A 19,242-nucleotide genomic window follows, 5' to 3' on the forward strand; every position below is an offset into this window, starting at 1 on the left:
TGTGCAAATTTACGAATCACTCAAAGCTTACAATCACAAACAAATTGATATATAGCTTCATAAGGAATAAGTATAATCAATATTCCCCTATCATTTCTTAGAAACAAAAAGTTTTCATTCAATGATCAAATAAAACGGCTATAGAATACAAAACAATTTAGAGATACAAAGTATTCAGAAGGATAATGGGCAGTTTTTAATCTATAACTAACAGGAATTCTCTCCAACTCTACCAACCCTTAGCTCCAACCAACCGTCAACATGTCCCCATCACTCTGTCCCCATTTATACATAAAATTCGGTGGTGGGGGGGATTGAACTATGGGGAAACTATGAAATCAGAACTGAGCCTAAAAGCTTCCCAGGGACCAACAATGCAACTTGAAATAGTGCAACAAAACTAAATATAAGATTTTATAAAAGATCCAAATGTAAAATTTCATGAAAATCCGTCTTTGCTTAAAACAAATAAATCGATTAATGTATTGTTATAATTAACTATCAATTTCCCACACTAACTCCTTGGTAAGGAATTAACTTGGAGGAGTTAAGTTTCCAGAAGAACAGATATCGAGCAGGATTGAAGAAAAAAATATGGATAAATTCTGCACTTTCCAAAGTATTTGGACACTACTCGTCTCTGGATACGACTTACTGGCCGCATATAAATTAAGAGAGCAGCTATAATATTGTCAATAAAACACCACAAATATCCGTAACACAAATTATGAATGGCATTTGACTCTTGTCAACTATAGTTGACTTTAGAAGAGCGAAATGACGAAAAAGTGGAAGAAACGATTCAGTATGGCAAGGCCATTTATGGAGAATCATATATGGATGCTGCTCTTTGCAGACAGCGTAGTGAGATCCAACAATCGGCAGGCGTTACCATATGTCGCACACTAATAGTTGAAGTTCGACAGCTTTATTTTCCATAGTAGAACTGCAGCTCACAAGCTCTACATCACATGAAACGTAGCCTGGAGTCAATCTGGTAATCAAAAACCAATATAACCAAACAGGTGTACAAAAAAATAAAGAGAAGTTTCATGGAGGAACAAGCCATGTTACAAACTCATAATCATAGAAGAATTTGTAGGATGACTGAGAGAGGAGTGTGAGTGTAGAGAATGTCTGGAGAAAGTCTCATAATTCCAACAATGAAGTTTGGGGGGGAAGTCACAAAACTAGAATTGGAGACTGGAAATATTGTGGTTGTTGTAGGGTTTTAAGAGTGTCAGCGACTTAGCCCACCATGCTATCCTTGCCTGAGACAACTAACTGAACCACGTTGTGAAAAAAGTCCATAAAAATTCCTCGCGACGAGATTCGAACTCGGGTCTTTTTCACCCGGTGCAACTGTGCTATTAGCCAGGGAAGAAAACGTTGTATTGGTTTGGCCGCCACAATGTCCTAACCTAAATTTCGTGGAACATCTTTGGAACAAGATAGACAACGGATAACATTCTCCGCCTCCCCTCTTCGATTCTATATGTCGGCTGCTTTGAAAGAGGCCTGGAAGAACATAACAGCTTCTTACTACCTTAATTATTCGAACGTATACCCAGAAAGATGCTAATTTCGAAAAGATTATACGTTATTCATTTCCGAAACCAATACAAATTTTCTTGAAAATTAATGGTGTTCCAATATTTTTTTGGAATATAGCGTATTTTAAGACGAACTGTGTCCCGTATGTGGTGAAGAAAACAAGCGGATGTTTTTATTACTAGAAATAAACTGGAGACCAGCACTCAGGAAGAAAATCTGTCACATGTATGCTAATGAAAATACTGCACTAGAAAAAGAGGTGAGAGATGAAATGCATCATTTTTTTTTCCCTGAGTACAAGGAAGTATTTAGTTTGTTTTCCTAGCATCCCTGTAGGAAGAGGCTACTTCTGTCATTCCAATTTTGCGGGTCTTTTTCTCGGCTATTTCTGTCTGTTTAAAGTGGAGGTAAGTCACACTCGACGCAAGTTCTGTATTCAGAATGGTGGCGACATCATCAGAGAGGCACGTGATTAAAAAAACACAGACTGCTTGGAAGCTCTTGGCTCCACCACTTGTTCTCGTGGTGGCGCCACAGGCCAAATGCGAATAAATGGGCAATCATTATGTAATTCTGCTTACACTGAATTCAAAAGTCATTTTAAAGTCAGTTACACGTTTGTGGATGATTTGTCTTCGTGTGCATATCAACAGGCCATTTAGTGCTATTTTCTCCTTCCTACTTTGAAAACATAAACGTGCAGACGCCAAATGAATGGACAAGAACACTTTTTAAGTTACAATATAATAAGAATATTCAGTTTGTCACAACAGGATGTCAGGAACCTAGATATTTGAATTAGGGTCAAAAAAATATTACATTAATTAATTCGTTTACATTATGTCATACGTTACGTAACTCAGAGTTGTACTGTCTCTCCGCTAGATGGCTCTTAAGCTATCCATTCTACAACAAATTCTTTAACCCAATTAAAAAGTTAGGACAGAAAATATTATTAGCTCATTTGTTTACATTATCATATGTCACGAACTCAGTTCACAGTTATACCTCTCACCGCTAGATGGCTCTTATATGGTCTATCTTCGAGTAGAAAATGAAAATATTATAATGATGCCATACAGAACGACTAGTCCCCATTAGGGTGTTCACAGAGCACTAAAAAGAGCACTGTGAATATTGTGACGAAAAAAACAACAGTGCATGGATAAAGGCAACATGTTTTAAAAACTAAAAGCGCATAGCTCTTACGATGTCTGCTACAAAACTGGACACTAATCCACAAAGGAGTGTATATCCAAGCCAGAAAACCTTAAAACGACCTGTGCGAATTTTACAAAACAACCAAGTACAATACAGGTCTGATCCAATTTAATTTCCTCTAGATTACACAAAAAAATTCAGAGGTGAACTTTTTAGTTGGCTGGCTGCGAATTTAAATCCAAATGCAGAATAATAATTGCTGGATATATCAATATGCCACTGCCAAAGTACAGAGAAGCTAAGTATGAATTTGAACCAATGCTTGGAGCTATTAACTTAAAGAAACTTAACACTCCAGATACAAGGAGGGAACTCAGGCTTTAGACCTCCTTTACTACAATGCCTTAGGCATAAGTTGGTTAGCAACCACAGTAAGTTCGATTCTGGCCACAGCTCATTCTGGCCACATCAAGCTCCTCCAGACGGCGCCGTTTCAAGGCTTTTTGGCCTCTCATTGGTTGGCGGGTAGATACCCCGGTGATAATACGAGTGACAACCCAGTTATGAAGTATAACTCCACAATATGAGAGATGTCAGACAGTATGCGACTTTAGTCTTTACCGTACACCGTTTCGCATCTCTCATAATGTGGAATTATACTTCATAATTGGGTTATCACTCATTGTATCAACGGGGTACCTACCCGCCCACTGATGAACAGCCAACAAGCTTTGAAACGGTGCCATCTGGATGGTGGTATTCGCCGAGAATAAGTAGCATTCGTCTTCTCTACTGGCGAAGCGTTGCTTATTCCAGGTAGTGCAATATCACGGCAACTCGTGAAGGCATTGCGGAAATTTGCCTTTGGCCAGCGGGTGGTTGGTTGGTGGAACCGACTTCCATCACTTGTTGTTGAAGTTGATAGCCTAAACAAATTTAAAGCTCAACTGGACAGGTATTTCGAACGAACGGAGGGGTGAAATGGGAGAGGGTTTTTTTTTTTTTTTTTTTTTTGGCTGATGCTGAATAAGCTTGCTTTCTTGCATCATATGCCTCTACTAATGCTAATGCTAAATATGAGATGTAACACAAAGATCGGAAACCTAAAATACCGGAACTTTTAGATTTCCGATCTTTCTGTCTTTCATCAGTAAAGTTAAAGATACTAAGAACATAAGCTGTTATTGTAGATAACATTTTGTAAATAAGATTCATGTAAATATTTCAGCAGGTGGGCTCACATGTACTGTAATGTAACTGTAACCTCTTGTGCACATGGAAACTGGCACCTAAGTATGTACGAGGGGGTATCAAAAAGTTCGTACCCTGACCTAGATAAAACATCAACAGAAAGATGCCGTTTTAATATAAGTTTTAATATAAGCACCAAAGGGGGAAAATAGTTTCGGGTTTATCCCCCTTTGGCGCGGGTTTAAAATCTGAAAACAATGTTACACACAGGAATAGATCGTCTAATCACTGAGAACCAGTGGGCAGAACTTCGCATGCTCTTCTCTCCTTGTCGCAAAGATCCATGGGTAAGCACCATAAAGAATATTTCAACTGAAACTTATAGCACGGTCGTTTATAAATAAATGGCACATTTATCAGTAATATTTCCCCTACTCAATAATTATTAAACATCATTATTGCTGACAGTAAAATTTATTTAATTAATTATTTAATTTAATTTATTTAATTTCACTTATTTTATTTTATTAATTTATTTAGTTTTATTTAATTAATTAAATTTATTTTAGTTTATTTATTTGTAACCTAAAACGCTTATTTTAGGAGTTTATAGCTTTACTATAATGATTGTCATAAACTTAATCGTAAGTCATAGCAAACACATCAAGGAGACTACTTTTTTAAATAGAAATAAAATAAATTTTGAGAATTATAAATGACAAGTAATTTAGCAGTTTCTTCTGATCTGTATGTTATGAGTTATTCGACAGATTCTAGAACAATCTATTAACAGAATTTTTTTATTTAGTTTTCGAACACCATAGTAAAAATGACATCACTCATTCATAGATGGCGCCACACAATACATTCCCTCAATTGATACAGGAGGAATGCATATTACAAGGGGGTAGAATAGATGAGGTAGAATACATTACGGTGGGTAGATTTTTTTGCAAAAACATTAAAATAGATATTAAATGATATTTGTGGATTTTTGTCCAGCCCGGATTATTCTAAGCTACATTTTTGAATAATAACTCGTGCTTTTTTTTTTTGGTTTTAAGTCCCAAAACAGATACATACAAATGAATAATTTTATTTGAATAAGTTGCATATGGTGGCAATTATTTTTTTCAGAATAATTTATTGTTGATTTACTTGAGACATCGTTGACTTACATTTAATGCGCTTTTGTGGACTAAAATAATTATCTGCTATATTATAAATGATTATTAAGATATTTTTAATTAAACACTCTCAATGGAAAAGAAATCAAATCAATGCATTCCAAATTTAAATGTTTTATTTAAAATTGAATTTTGGTATAAAACAGAATCACTTCGTTCCCTTACCGTTTTCCGCATATTTCCCTGTTGTTTGAACAGTACCATTAATTTGTTCGTCACTCTTTGATCCACGACGGGCAGTGTTTACGAGTATTGTAGTGGAGCATGAACCGGTGGAATTGGTACTGGAATCCGTTGACAACGTAGTGGCGTCCTCTGTTGGTGAAAGTTGTAAAATATTATTTTAACAGATATACTAATAAAATCACATTACAGTTATTGCAAAATATTATAATTTTATTCGATACATTAAGAAATGAGCACATTAATTCTACGTTATTGTGTTGATATCATAGCATTACCCTATACATTAAGAACTATAAATGCATACAATAACTCTTATGTTCTGGCAGATGTGCGTTCCACGATGGGGGCCCTCGTAGGTGGCACAGTTGGTATAATCACCGTCTTCCCAACCGGGTGAAAAAAATCTGAATCCCATCAATGATGCGAGGAAGTTTTACGGGCTTTTTTCACAACGTGGCTGAGTTATTCGGTCTCAGAATAGCGAGAGTACATGGTTTTTTCTCGCGGAAAAATCGAGTTCTTTGTCCATCAAGCAACAAATTGACCACAGAACACGCAATTTACAGACATAGTCAATAAGGCCTAAGTTGCTGATGCGCCTAAAATCTTATAACAACAGCACATGATGGAGTGCCCGACCTGTGACCAATAAGACTGCAATTACCACAAAAAAGAGTCGTCTAAAGATTGGCACAGTATTATAAATAAGTAATATCACCACAAAATGGAGACTGATGCCACTGGGAAAGACAAAGTCTTTTCCATGGTAAAACTTCCATTTGTAAAGTATCTATTTTTTTTTCAAACTTTTTTTTTTAACAGCTATAGTCCTTCTACACAAAGTGCAAGCTCATGTACCCACACCGACTGAGTCATTTGTTTTCCGTTCTGCCAAACTAGGTTTATTGATTTTCCTGAGGCAGTACTGTAAATCCTTTTCATCCGTTTTTTTTCCCCTTGTTTCAATCCTCCTAACATTATCGGTATGATCATTATACCGATAATCATTATCGATCATTACCGATCATTATCGGTATTTATGAAGTATCCTTTATCTCTCTAAGTAAATTTATTACTCTTTGAATTCTAATGAGTTTGTTCATTGGTTAGCTCTACTTTTCCTATCTATTTTATCCCCAAAATAGAGCAGTCTAAATTATTTGTTATCGCTAGTACCTACACAACTGAAACATATATTATAGGGGTTTCCGAAAAGTAAGGTAACACATTTTTTTTTCTTAATAATACGAATTTGAAATTACACACCAAGAAATAAGTGAACATGCACTACTTCTCCAAAAAGTCTCCAGATGCACTTGTCCCAATGATGGATCAGTTTATCAAATACCAGTACTGATGAAGTCCGTCCCCACACGCAGTAACCAACGTCGCAGCGTCTGATGAACTTCCTCATTCTGGTGAAATGCTTTCCTGAAAGGTGTTTTTTCAGAGAGCCGAACAAATGGAAGTCTGAAGGCGCTAAGTCTGTGGACTGTAGGGGGGAGGGGATGTGACAGACTTTCCCAAAGATTACGGCGCAACCACTCACGGGTGGTGTGGGCAGTGTGTGGAGTCGTGCAACAAAATCACGCCGCTTGTCAGGAGTCCTGGTCGTTTGCGTCGAATGTTGGCTTTCAGTTTTTCCAACGTTGCACAGTAAAGCTGTGCATTGATTGTTCCTCCCTTCGGCAATAAATCCATCAACAGAACGCCTTGGCGATCCCAGAACACTGTGACCATGATGGCGATCTTCAATGTCAACAAGGCCCGCTTTAAATTCACTGCACCAAAAACACAACTGCTTCTTTGTCATCATCTTTTCGCCATACACAGCAACCAGTTCGCGGTGAAGATCCTTTTGCTTGAAAAAAAGCGAATAACTTCACGAGCACCTGTTTTGAACCACACTCGCACGGTAGCCGCCATTTTGCAACTGGAATCTGCTGTGAGGCGACTGTACCGCAACACTGCACTGGTGGTCTTTTTGAACGTTATTAACGAGTCTATCTGTCCACCGGGTTTCATCTCATTCCCTTTCACCATTATTAAGAAGGGAAAAAAATGTGTTACCTTACTTTTCCGAAGTCCCTTGTACCTTCTTTAAATTTAGGTTCATTAATCTCTAGCAGTAACTGTTCTTTATTACTATTATAACCTTTTTCTCCTTTACGGGTTTTTCACGCCCCGTGACGGGTACTGGTACCAAGTGCATGGGGTGGTTGGTTTTATCGCGTTGCTATTATTATTGTTATTATTACTGTTGGTCGAGGAACTGTCTTACTATTCTACAGGTCTGAGGATCGCGGCTTTCTGAGGTTCCATGTAAGTATTTTTTGGCAAGCCTATTAATGCTAGGTTCTTATGGAGGCTCTTTGGCACCATGCCTGTGATTGACACGGTGATCGGGATGGTCATTACTTGGTCCATATGCCACATATCTTTGACTTCCTGTCTTAGGTCTGAGTACTTCCTGATATTTTCCTCGTATGTTTTCTGGAGGTTGTTGGTGTTGGCCGCCGCTATGTCGATCAGATGGGTAGCCATTTCCTTCTTGTCGATGAGGGTTACGTCTAGTCTGTTGGGCGGGATCGTCTTGTTCGCTATTATGGTACGGTCCTAGTATAGTCTGCGAGTAGAGGTCTCTAGTATGGCCTGAGGCTCATACTTGTAATATGGTAAACTTTCTTTGATTAGCTGGTATTTATGCGCTAGCTTCTGATGTATTATGCTGGCCACCTGGTCGTGTCCGTGAATGTACTCCGTCTGGGTGATCACCCTGCATCCTGCGGTGATGTGCTGGACTGTTTCTGGGGACATATGACATGTTTCATCTATTACTCCGGGATCCTTGGCGATGTATTTCCTGTAGCACAGTGGTATCATCACCGTCCTCCCCACACCGGGTGGAAAAGGCCGGTGTTCCAATCCCGTCGATGACGCGAGGAACTTTAGCGGGCAGAGTTTGATGTCATCCATGTGCATCAGGTGAGAGAGTGTACAGGTTTTTCCTCTCTTCTTTAATGGTATATCTGTACTTAATTATACCATTAAAGAAGGGGAGGAAGAACCTGAACACCATCTCTCACCTGTTATTGATCATGGTGGACACTGCGTTGAGTGCTAGACATAACCATAGTGTGCTCAGACCATCTGTGTGGAAGATTCCTCTTCTGATGGGTACCGGTCTATTCGTGACGTTCTCGACCTTGATGGTGGTCCTCCATTTTGCCATGGTTGCTTCTAGGATGCGTGTTAGTGTCTGGTTGACTTTGTAGATCTTCAATATCTCTATCAGCCAGCTATGGGATAGTCGATGTAGGCTGTGTACAGGTTGCGGTGCTTCTTGTAGGCTTGCTCCATAACTGCAGCGTCAATAGTCAATTACTCTTTGCTCATCTGCTTGCATCCCTTTTGCTGCTCAGCCATGATGTTCTGTCTCTCCAAATGGTCTGACATCTTCTTAATAATGCAGGCTGGTCAGCATCTTGTACATTATTGGGTGACAGGCGATTGGTCAATACTTTTCCGGGTTTGCGGTGTCTTTGTCCTTTGCCTTCTTCAGGTAGGTGATTCCTTGAGTCAGAGACTGGAATTGTGGCAGGGTGCCTTATTATCTGGGTGAACTGCTCCGCTTATGATCTGGGTGAACAGATCAAACTCTCTAATAAATGGATAGACAAACATGGATACAGATGGCTTTGAATAAGCTCTGCTTTTGTACTTTTAGATTTCAAAAATAAATAAATAGGAGGGAGAGAATTGAGAAAAATGCTCATTAAAAGAAACCGACAGATTTGGGATGCGATTTAGCTGGAATAAAAATAATGATTTTTGTGCCTTCAGTGGCCCATCTGACTGCTTCTTTGAGGCCTCGTGGGTAGAATAGTTGGTATAATCACCATCCTCCCCACACCGGGTGGAAAAGACCTGAGTTCGAATCCCGTAAAAAATGCAAGCAATTTTTATGGATCTTTTCACAATGAGGCTGGTGCAGCATGATTTTTTCTCCCGGAAACTCAGGTTTTTCATCCAGCAAACAACAAATCCACCACAGCACACACACGTAATTTATAGACATGTTGTATACGGTGTAATGCGACTTAAGTTGCTAATGCGCCTTAAACCCTACAAGAACCAACCAACAACTGCATCTTTGGGTAACCTATGGAATGCCCTCTTGAAGGATTATAAAACATAGTTCAGAATTCCACAATTTTCAAATACTAGTACTCATACTAATTTCACGGTATCTATGACCTTTCAATGCTTTAACCAAAACTGAATATTTTCGATGCTAATCACGCTTTCGATGCTAATCTTTTCATTTCAAAAAAACATTTCGCTAGTTTGATAATTATGCGAATTTCAAACTTCCCAGATGTTCTTCTAATTACCAGAATACCGTTCATCATCCATTTGGTTTTATCTTCTTCATTAACTTGCCACGCAAACACCATGTGAACTTTACTTCCTCCTTACCAAATAGTCTGACGATCGTGATCCTCACTCTTAATGGGCTCTTTGCCTTCCCATTTTCCATTCTCTTTATAGCCTGTTCTAATATTCATCTCTGCTCCATCAACATGCGCTGCATGCAGCTCGGTTTTCCACTTATCATATTCAGCATTTCTTCAAAATATCCTGACCGCACTTTTATTTATTTTCCACCAGATTTGATGTTCTCATTTTTTGTTCCATCACTGCAGCATTTACCGTAGGTTTTCGCAGTTTTATTCCACGGTTTTGTCGTTCTAAGAATGTACTTATTATTGAATGTACTAAGAATGCTCTCCCTGTCATCTAATTTAGCAAAAATCTCTTATCATTTCTTAATTTTTTTCCCTTTACCTTCGAGCTCTGTTTCTTCATATCGCTTTTTATTTTTACAGCTTCGTGGATGTGTTCACATTCTCTCTCTCAATTTTCGCTTTATTTTCTAATTACCAACTCTCCTTTTTTCTTTTCCCCTTCCAATTTAAGAAAGGCAAGACAAAGTCGATCTTTTTAATCTTAGGGCCAATTAAGTCTCATACCAGGAATTTGTGTTGTAATTACGGACTTTTCTCCTGTTCTTTCAGATGGATATAATCTGTTTGGTTCTATTCTTAATAGTGATTACTCTCCTATTTAATTCACGTAATCCCACATTTTTAAGTAATCCAACACTTCTAAGTATGAAATATGTGAAAAACAGTTATCGGAAATAATATTTTCCGATCAATTCACGTAGTGTGTAAATTAATAATTTACAAACTAATAACAATTCTCTCGCTGTTAGGTTCTGTTCCATATTACCAAAACTTCTTTCTTTCCATAAAAATAGCAACTTTCTCATAGCAGAGTGAAAATTCTTTAAAACAAGAGCTGAGAAAAATTCTTGTTATAACGGATACATTAAGACCCACAAATCACAACAAATTTAGAAAAAAATTGTAACAATTGCATACACGATGATGAAATTAAACTATTTCTTTCACTTCCTTAGAGCGAAAGCTTCCTTAGTCAAGGAGAATGGCAACTCTACTGAAGGCAGAGATGACGAAGATAATCCACGCCTACTACCAATTTTCGGACACCGACATCCTTCCAGGCATTTACTCTAAGCATTTGAAATTTTGTAAGTGTGCACTTTTCACTTTCTCTTCCATCCCAGTCAGCTTTTTCTTAAATTGTGGCTTATGTTTTTCTGTAGAAAATAACTTCCCAAAATTTGTATCAAGTTTTGCACAGTTCTCACAAAGTCAAAAATTACAATTCGAAAAAAAGTGGAAAGAGAAAAGGCAAGTCAAGTAACAAAATTTTAATCACGCTTTTCCATTGTGCAATCACATAAAACTGTTTCTGATTTTGAAGAAAGAGTTACGAGGGGGTGGATTCAAAAAAGATTTGTATTCACCCAGAAGTAGTTGTGATGAAAGGTTGAAACAAACATCATGTATCGCATTTTTCCAACATAATCACCAAACAAAATGACACACTTTTTCCACCTCTCAATACACTTCCGCAGGCCATTTTTGTAGAAGTCCTCTGACTGTTCTTCAAACCACGACTCATCAGCAGAAAACGCCCCATTATAAGCAGCGAAGTGTTTAACACAAAGAAAGAACTTCAGGGCGGGAAAGAGGAAGAAATCTGAGTGCGCAAGATCGGGGGAATAAACAGATGCGACAATATTTCAAACCCACATTCGTGGGTACATTGATTTGGAACTCTGCAGGTAGTTCTTTGACGCTAATACAGCGATCTTCCAGGATTAATATCTCAATTTTTGCAACACTCTCTTCTGTTACAGCAGAAGAGAGTGTTGCAAAAATTGAAGGCGTCATGGAATTTCTTCATCATGCACTGAGGATCTTCCACATTGGTATAAACAATTCAAATGTGGAAGATCCTCAGTGTCTTCCACATTTGAATTGTTTATACCAATTTGCAATAACACTGTAATCTGGGCAGTCTTCCATAACAAGCCATTTCTTCGTGTTTTTTTTTTTTTTTTTTGGCGTTTTTCCTTGCAGAAAGAGGAACCGAATCACCGATCAGTATTCCACTTTATCCATTGCGATACTTCACTTCATTCAACGCTGTAAGGAAAAAAAAATTATATTGTCAAATCGAAACCAAAATTTCTGTAGACAAAAAAAAACAAACAAAACAAAACTAATTCATCTTTCTATCACAATTACTTCTGGGTGAATACAAATCTTTTTTGAAACCCCCTCGTAATAGCACGTGCCAAGTAGTACAAACAAAGATTAAAAATAAACGGATAGGTGTATTAGTAAAACAAGAAAAAATGATATTATTGCTATTTTACATAAACCGCTCGTCATAGCGAAACGTATATAGGCTAAGCGTATTAATATACGCTCAGTCTATATTGAACCCATTATTATTATAAATTTTTCTAGTTAACATCACCAAACTGATCGTTATAACGAGCAGTCACTATAGCAGAGCGCTGGTTTTAAATTACAAATTGCTCGTTATATCGGACTTATCACTGCTGGCCGTATCAAAAATAATTTCCATTTGTAATTTTAATAATAGCAAAAGTTCAAAATTAAAAGTTGTGTGCTTGTTGTTAGGTTTAATTTAATATTTAACTTGTTAAATTAATTTAAAGATACGATCAGTTTTTCTTGGGGGGGAGGATATGGGTGTTTTCTGCCTTGTTTAAAAATTAGGTCAACGAAAGGATATCTTTGCAACACTGTATGTATTTAGGTAACACGCACAACTATAAGTTTCCTTCTTGCCATGCAGCTCTTATCAAGAAATGGCAAAAATTTCAAGAGCCCTTTGCTATAAACCTGAGATCCGGTTTCTGAGTAAGCTAGTAACAAGCAAGAGGCTACTCCGGACTTGGCTGTAATGAGAGACGCTTCGATAGAGAGAGAGAGAGAGAAAGAGAGATGATGTAAACCAGAATAAGGAACAGTACTATGTAAATGCCCATCAGGGGAAATTCATGATATGTTACTGAGAGCATTTCACGTTTGATTCAACGTAGCAGTTCGTAATGAAACCAAGTTAAATAATAAAAAGAAAACGGATATGTTGAGTGTCTGAAAAATTTAATTTTTGGGCGTTAAAAAAAAAAATAATTGAGATGGTAATTGCCCTTGAAACCATGCGATCCTACAACCTGATGTCGTAGTAATGAATTCTTCTAATAACAAAAGCATTGGAGACAAACGTCTTTTAGGCAAATTAATATTTTTTTAGATGATAAAGTCAATAAAATTAAATAATTAACAAAACAAGCAACTTACTCGTTCCACCATTTATCTCAATGGAAGCACTGGACTTAAACATTTTGGACGACTCTTTACTTTCCCTAAAAAAGAAAAACACCAAAGGTCAGTGACCCACAAGAGCTTATCCTAATGACAATCCTTCGCAGTCTGAGTTATTCTATCAACGACTCTTTTAAGAGAAATGAAAGTCTGGGAGAGACGCGTAGGAAACACAAAGTGAGAGTCAGGAAATGCTATTCCTTGACAAAATAAACAGAGCTGAAATGAATCAAAATTGCTTCCAGTTTATTTCGAAACTTTGACCTGATTTCTGCGTGGATGTATTTAGTTTTATGCTCATCTTACTCAGGCGCAAAGAGCAATAGTTCCGTACAGAGTAATTAAAATTTAAAAAAAAAATTAATAAAACAAAATTTGTTTATAATCACGTACTTTCGAAATTTCTACTTGTAAATAATTTCATTATTTTGAAAAACTCCATAAATCAAGAACCCGTCAGTAAGTAAAGAACTTGATGGACTGAAGTCTGGACTTTTCTCAGTTATGCCACAGATTTATTAAATATATTTTTCATTAACTTAAATTAATAAGCTAAATTATCAATATCTTTAATTCGGAAATGGTTTTAAATTGTTTTTAATATAAAATAAATTGTTAAATTTATATTTTTAAATCAAAAAAGGCGCGGATGTCGCCTATAATCGAGCACACTGAATTACACAACACACCATGTATCTGATATATGTAAAATTATTTTAATACATTAAAAAACATTTCAATAAATTTTGTTTGTAAGCTTGTTTAATTTGTCAAAGAGAAATCTTTAAAATTAATCTTTACAAGTTTATTTAACTTGCCCAAGTTGACAGAAATTTTAATACAAACGTAGTTAGTTAAAAAAACAAAACTGTGATTTTCAACTAGCGAGGATTATGTAAAATATAAACAGAATATTTCGAAAATATTTTAATCATAAATAAACATAAAAATAAACTATAATAAACAGAATAATAAAAGAAATCGTTGGCATGATTACAAGTGCAGAATATTTTGGATGTGACGTCAGAATATTTTTCACGTGATAAACGCATGCTCAGCGCCTGTCACTTTCACTGATGACGTAGTACACCTGCGTTAGGCAATTATGGATTTGCCGATGTGCACATAGTAAATCAAATAATCGTATTTATTTAGGGATTAATAATTTAAAACAAAACTTTGTATCCACGTTTTAATTAATACGCTTAAGAAGAATAAAATTCAAGTGAATTTTGTTGTCTAATGCTCTTCGCATTAAATTTTCTTTCGTATAAATTATAAATACGCAATGTTAGAATTTCATGGATGGTTTGCATTTTGTAAGCTGCTCCAAAGAAGATACCGGAACCAGTTTATTACGGTACACTGAGATAGGAAGAAAATGTGTAGCATTTATCCTTCACATACGTTTGAACTCGAGGGAGAAAATTTTATGTTCTAATCTGCTCTCAACGGTTCACTTCACCTGATTACAGGTCTGCATGCTATATAGCGAACTAAGCAAGTGAAAGCCGTGCGATAGCACTTATTTATTAACGACACACCGCTGTCTTCATAATGTTAAGGAAGTTACATCGAGCAATGAATGAATCCGGAATGTTAGCCTTGTTTGTTTCCTTATCGCGTGACCTCGAAAGGATCTCAGAACACAGTAATCGAGTACAAAAATCCTTGCCTCGGAATAATTTTTCCCCTACTTTAATGATATTGATAAGGAATCCTAGTCATAGAAACAGTACTGGGAGGCCCATCTTAGAACCGTGTTGGATTTTTAGGACAATAAATCACCATAAACACAACTTATCCAACAGCTTTCAGTAAACAGTGCAAATATTTTTAGGGATATCTGATGTGTCACTCTTTAACTTCTAATCATGCGTTGCACAGTATAAGGGTATATATATAGGGGTGCAGCGGAAAATTGGAGGATAGGGCGCAAAAACGATCGGGGGGGGGGGGAACCGTAGGCCTTATGAAAGAAAATTGGGATCACCACTAAAATTCAGGATTTGCAAGGTCTGCCACTAGGTATGTAGATAAAATAAAAAAATCACAGAGAAAATAGATCTCTTATTTTCAACAGAGCATTTAAATATACGATTCACGAGATTTAAAAAAAGTAAATCTCCCTGAAGTTGTCAAAAAAAAACACAAAAAAACTGTTATATTAGGCCACTCGAATATTTAAATTCATATGCCGTGCTGAGTGTCTTATGTCTGTTAATTGTATGTGTTCTATGGTCGATTTGTCTATTTTACTGTACGGAAAACCCCAGTTTCTGGGGGAAAAACTTTGTTATCTACGCCTGAGACCGACTAACTCAGCCACGGAGTGGAAAAAAAGCCCATTAAAGTTCCTCGCGTCATCAACGGGATTCGAAACCGGGCCCTTTCCACCCGATGTGGGGAAGATGGTGACGATACCACTGTGCTACCCAACGCAGACAAGTTGTCAAAAAGGGGATTGTGATGAATTTATACAAATAATGTGGAAAAGATTTAGAGAATCATTTTTCTTTATAATTTGAAATATAGGTTCTATTCGCTAAGTAATAGATATTTTAAATATCATTGTGATTAAAAAGTATTCGGATGCTCCACCGCCAATGTTGTCCTTAGTCAAAAACACCATCGCGTATGCGCAAAATCTCGGCTATAGCAATATAAATCTCGCAAGACTATGCAACGACAGTATGCTAGAAGCTAGTATAGGCCGTGGATCAGAACTCAGACTTTCAACGTGGGATGGTGGTTGATGTCACGTCCATAACCTTTCTGTGAAAGCAACTGTGACTAGTCTCGACATCCCAAATTACACTGTGGTGAATATTATTCAAAGATGGAAGGCCCTAGGCGTTACCTCAACGCGAAAAAAAAAAAAAAAAAAAAAATGTCTGGACGGCCTCAAACTTATGGAACGTGTTCGACGAACCATAAAGCTGGTGGTTTATGCCTCAAGCATCTGATCTGCGAAAAACATCACGGAACAGGTCCAAGATACCACAGGAACCTCCTTCGGTAACAATCATCCTTGGCCTGAGTTAGCTATGCGTAAGTCCAATAATACTAAAACGGTCACTATAATACTAATAGATCATTAATACAAAACGAAGTTTGTAGTGGTGTTGTTCCCAAATTTAAGGGTTCAAGAACAGTGGCAGAAAATGCAGTGGAATGATGAAACTCGCTACACCGCGTTTCGTTTAGATATGGAGACCGCCAAGGCACCGCTTCCTTCGGAATGTATCGTCTCGACCATGAAGCTTGGTGGAGTGATGGTATGGAGCTGTTCAGCTGGTTGGATCTTGGCCATTTTTAGTAGTTCCCGAAACCATGAAGTCCATCACCTACTTGGACTATTATGTTTTGTAGCCGTATATGTAAACGGGCCTTATCAGTATCAGCAAGATGAGGAATTTTATGGGCTTTTTTTCATAACGTGGCTGTTAATCAGTCTCAAGCAAATCTCTCATAGTTTTTTTCCTGGTAGCTCGGGTTTTTCGTCCAGTGAACAGGCAAATCGACCACAGAATACATGCGATTTACAGACAGAGTATACTGACGCCTCACTGCCTTAGTTATTTGGCGCTAAATATACACACACACATATACAGCGACGTTATTATCCACTGTTTGTGGATAATTACATCGAGAATTTGGATTGGCCGGCTGAGAGCTCGGAACTTAACCCTGCTGAACACTTAGTGAGACGAATTGGAACACAAGGTTAGGCTGCAGCCTTCCTATATAACAACCGCTACCGCTATATACAATTTTTATACAATTACCTCGTTTGATTTAATTAAGAGGAAATTACCTTAAATTAAAGTTATACGTCAAATAGGGTCCACATATCACTGATCAAGTTCGTTCACCAGATATCATTTTATAATCCTTTAGAGCGGAAAATTTAACTTACCTGCGAAGAGACAAATCAAGGGATTTATTGGAGTTTTTGATCAAATTGTGGGCTTCGTTTTGGGAAAGATCACCGGTTTTCTTGCCGTTCACTGACTCTATGATGTCCCCCTCTTCAACACCTTGCTGATTAGCTTTACCGCTGCCGTTCACCTAAAATGAAATAACTCCATTGAGAGAGTGCCAATGAAACAGGGCCACATTGTTAAAGATCCACAACAATCCAATTTACACCACCACAAAGAACAAAACTGAAGAAGAATCTGCTACATGTCCAGCGTTTAAGACACTTGTTCTGTTAGCATCGAAAAGTAAGATAACACGAGACGCAGATTGCATGACGGGAAAATTAATTAAACAAGGAAACCAATTAAGTCATGGGCATATAACTAATGGTGGTACTTTCAGGAACTCGATGATTTAAGGTTGACGAATGCGAAGTGGTGACGTTACAAATAAATATAGGAATTTCTCTAAATTAACCTTGATCTGAAGTGGCTCTCAAGTACGTAAACTTTCCCTCACACTTAATGGAGTATGCGTTAATTAAGTGGGAGAGCCTTATTGCTGATGTTAATCTCACGTGGGTGATGAAGAAAACAGATATCTTCCCTAGAGAGGGAGAGAAGACGAAAACAAGACCAAATCCGGATGAGAGTTTAAAAAATTACAATCTGATGCTGGATAGGATACGGTACTATGACAATGACTTCACTTGTGTTAAGAGAAACACACATATCTTATCAGTATTAGGATTAAAATGGCATAATGATGCAACATATTGAATTTATTGTGCAACCCCGCAAAAAAATCTATTATTTATTTATTTATTATTATTTTTTTTTTCACATCGTGAAAACAAAAATAAAATGCCGACTTATTCCAACGTCCCACAGCACAATTCCCGAAGATAAACGTCATAAGGTCTTGTGTACTGTTCTGCCCTAGGACATATTCGCTCTCTCTCTCTCTCTCTCTCTTGTAAGGACCCATCCTTACAATAATTTAATAAAGTTTTGTTAAATATTGGGAGAATTAATTGTAGTGTAAATAGTTAGTTTTCAGCTCAAATAATATGTGTTAGGAACCACTGGAATTTGGAAGTTTATTCCAGCCACGCCTAGCTCTAGTTATATCTCGGGTTGTAAAGGATTCCTTAAGCGAGTAAGTAAAAGTATAATAGACCGAAACAAATCCCACTTAAGACAGGAGCATATACTCTATAGAAAGGGCACTGAGTGCGGGAGTGGCCCTCTTAAAGATTTCACGGTGCGACTCTAGCAGGTGTGGGCGAGGTAGTAATGGATGTGAATGTGAGGTCACAAAGAAGGCCTGAAACTTTCTTAGTTGACCGGAACTTACGTTTTACCTTCTAGAATGATCTCGTAATTTCCAGACCAACGGAAGTTCGGACACAAAAAGGATGAAAAAAAACACGCCCACGGAAATGAAAGGAGACGAATAAGAATCACGAAGGAAAGGATGTGGAAGTCAACGATTGGCCAGGAAGAAAGCGGAGGGATTTTTGAGAGAACGTAGAGAAGGGTCTGAAAAATTGATACTGAGGAGATTCGAGGAGTTTTTCTTAGGAAGGAAAGTCGTGGTCTAAGTTGGAGTCGTGGTCTAAGTTCTGGGGTAGATGGAAGTTGTGATAAGAACTCTGCGTACGACTACAATAGGAAGGAATGTTCACCTGTAGACATTGAAGCAGTATGGAAGGAGAAAAGAGAAACACACTCAGAGAATTCTTTAGGCAAAGAATAATCAAATGAGCAGTCGAACGACTGGCCTACTAGGAAAGCACCTGAGTCCACGGAAAAAATGCCGACTAGAAAGGAATATAGGATCCAGATTTAAATCCAGCCGCGCAATACCCTGTAGGAAAACATCAGAAAGATTACCGTGATCCCGGATGGGCGCCTTCCGCATTCCAGTACACGAAGGGCAGATAGGAAAGGAATCCGAGCAGGGAGAAAAGTCCAGACAATCACGTAAGTGTTAGGAAGTTTACTGAGAATAAATGTACCTATATTAATAAGGGAAGGACTATAGGAGAATGCTATATAGTTAAGGAGGGATGTCTAAGTGATGAATATATGTATATAAGTGTAATATAATTAAGGCGTAAGTAATCTGTAATTGGAAGTGAAGTCCTATATATTAAAGTTTGATAGAAAGAAAAGAGGTAATAATTAACTAAGAATTGTTAACGATTGAGTAAAGGTTTTCTAACTAGAGTGAAGTTAAAG

The 19,242-nt window shown here is 37.4% G+C and overlaps 1 protein-coding gene across 14 annotated transcripts in view; it reads right to left on the minus strand.

Moving 5' to 3' along the window:
* Positions 1–19,242, minus strand: part of LOC150083714 (uncharacterized) — a 448,219-nt gene that overhangs the window by 364,689 nt on the left and 64,288 nt on the right. For all 14 annotated transcript variants that reach the window (XM_090378158.1, XM_090378157.1, XM_090378156.1 and 11 more), the window contains exons 2-4: positions 16,995–17,146; positions 13,052–13,116; positions 5,259–5,408 (exon numbers count right to left, since the gene is read on the minus strand). In XM_090378158.1, the coding sequence (XP_090234284.1) occupies positions 5,259–5,408; positions 13,052–13,116; positions 16,995–17,146 (367 nt within the window). The remainder of the gene's footprint in view (positions 1–5,258; positions 5,409–13,051; positions 13,117–16,994; positions 17,147–19,242) is intronic.

This window comes from Mastigoproctus giganteus, chromosome 7, assembly GCF_048544385.1.
Source record: "Mastigoproctus giganteus isolate SK-2022 chromosome 7, ASM4854438v1, whole genome shotgun sequence".
In the NCBI taxonomy this organism is placed as follows: domain Eukaryota; kingdom Metazoa; phylum Arthropoda; class Arachnida; order Uropygi; family Thelyphonidae; genus Mastigoproctus; species Mastigoproctus giganteus.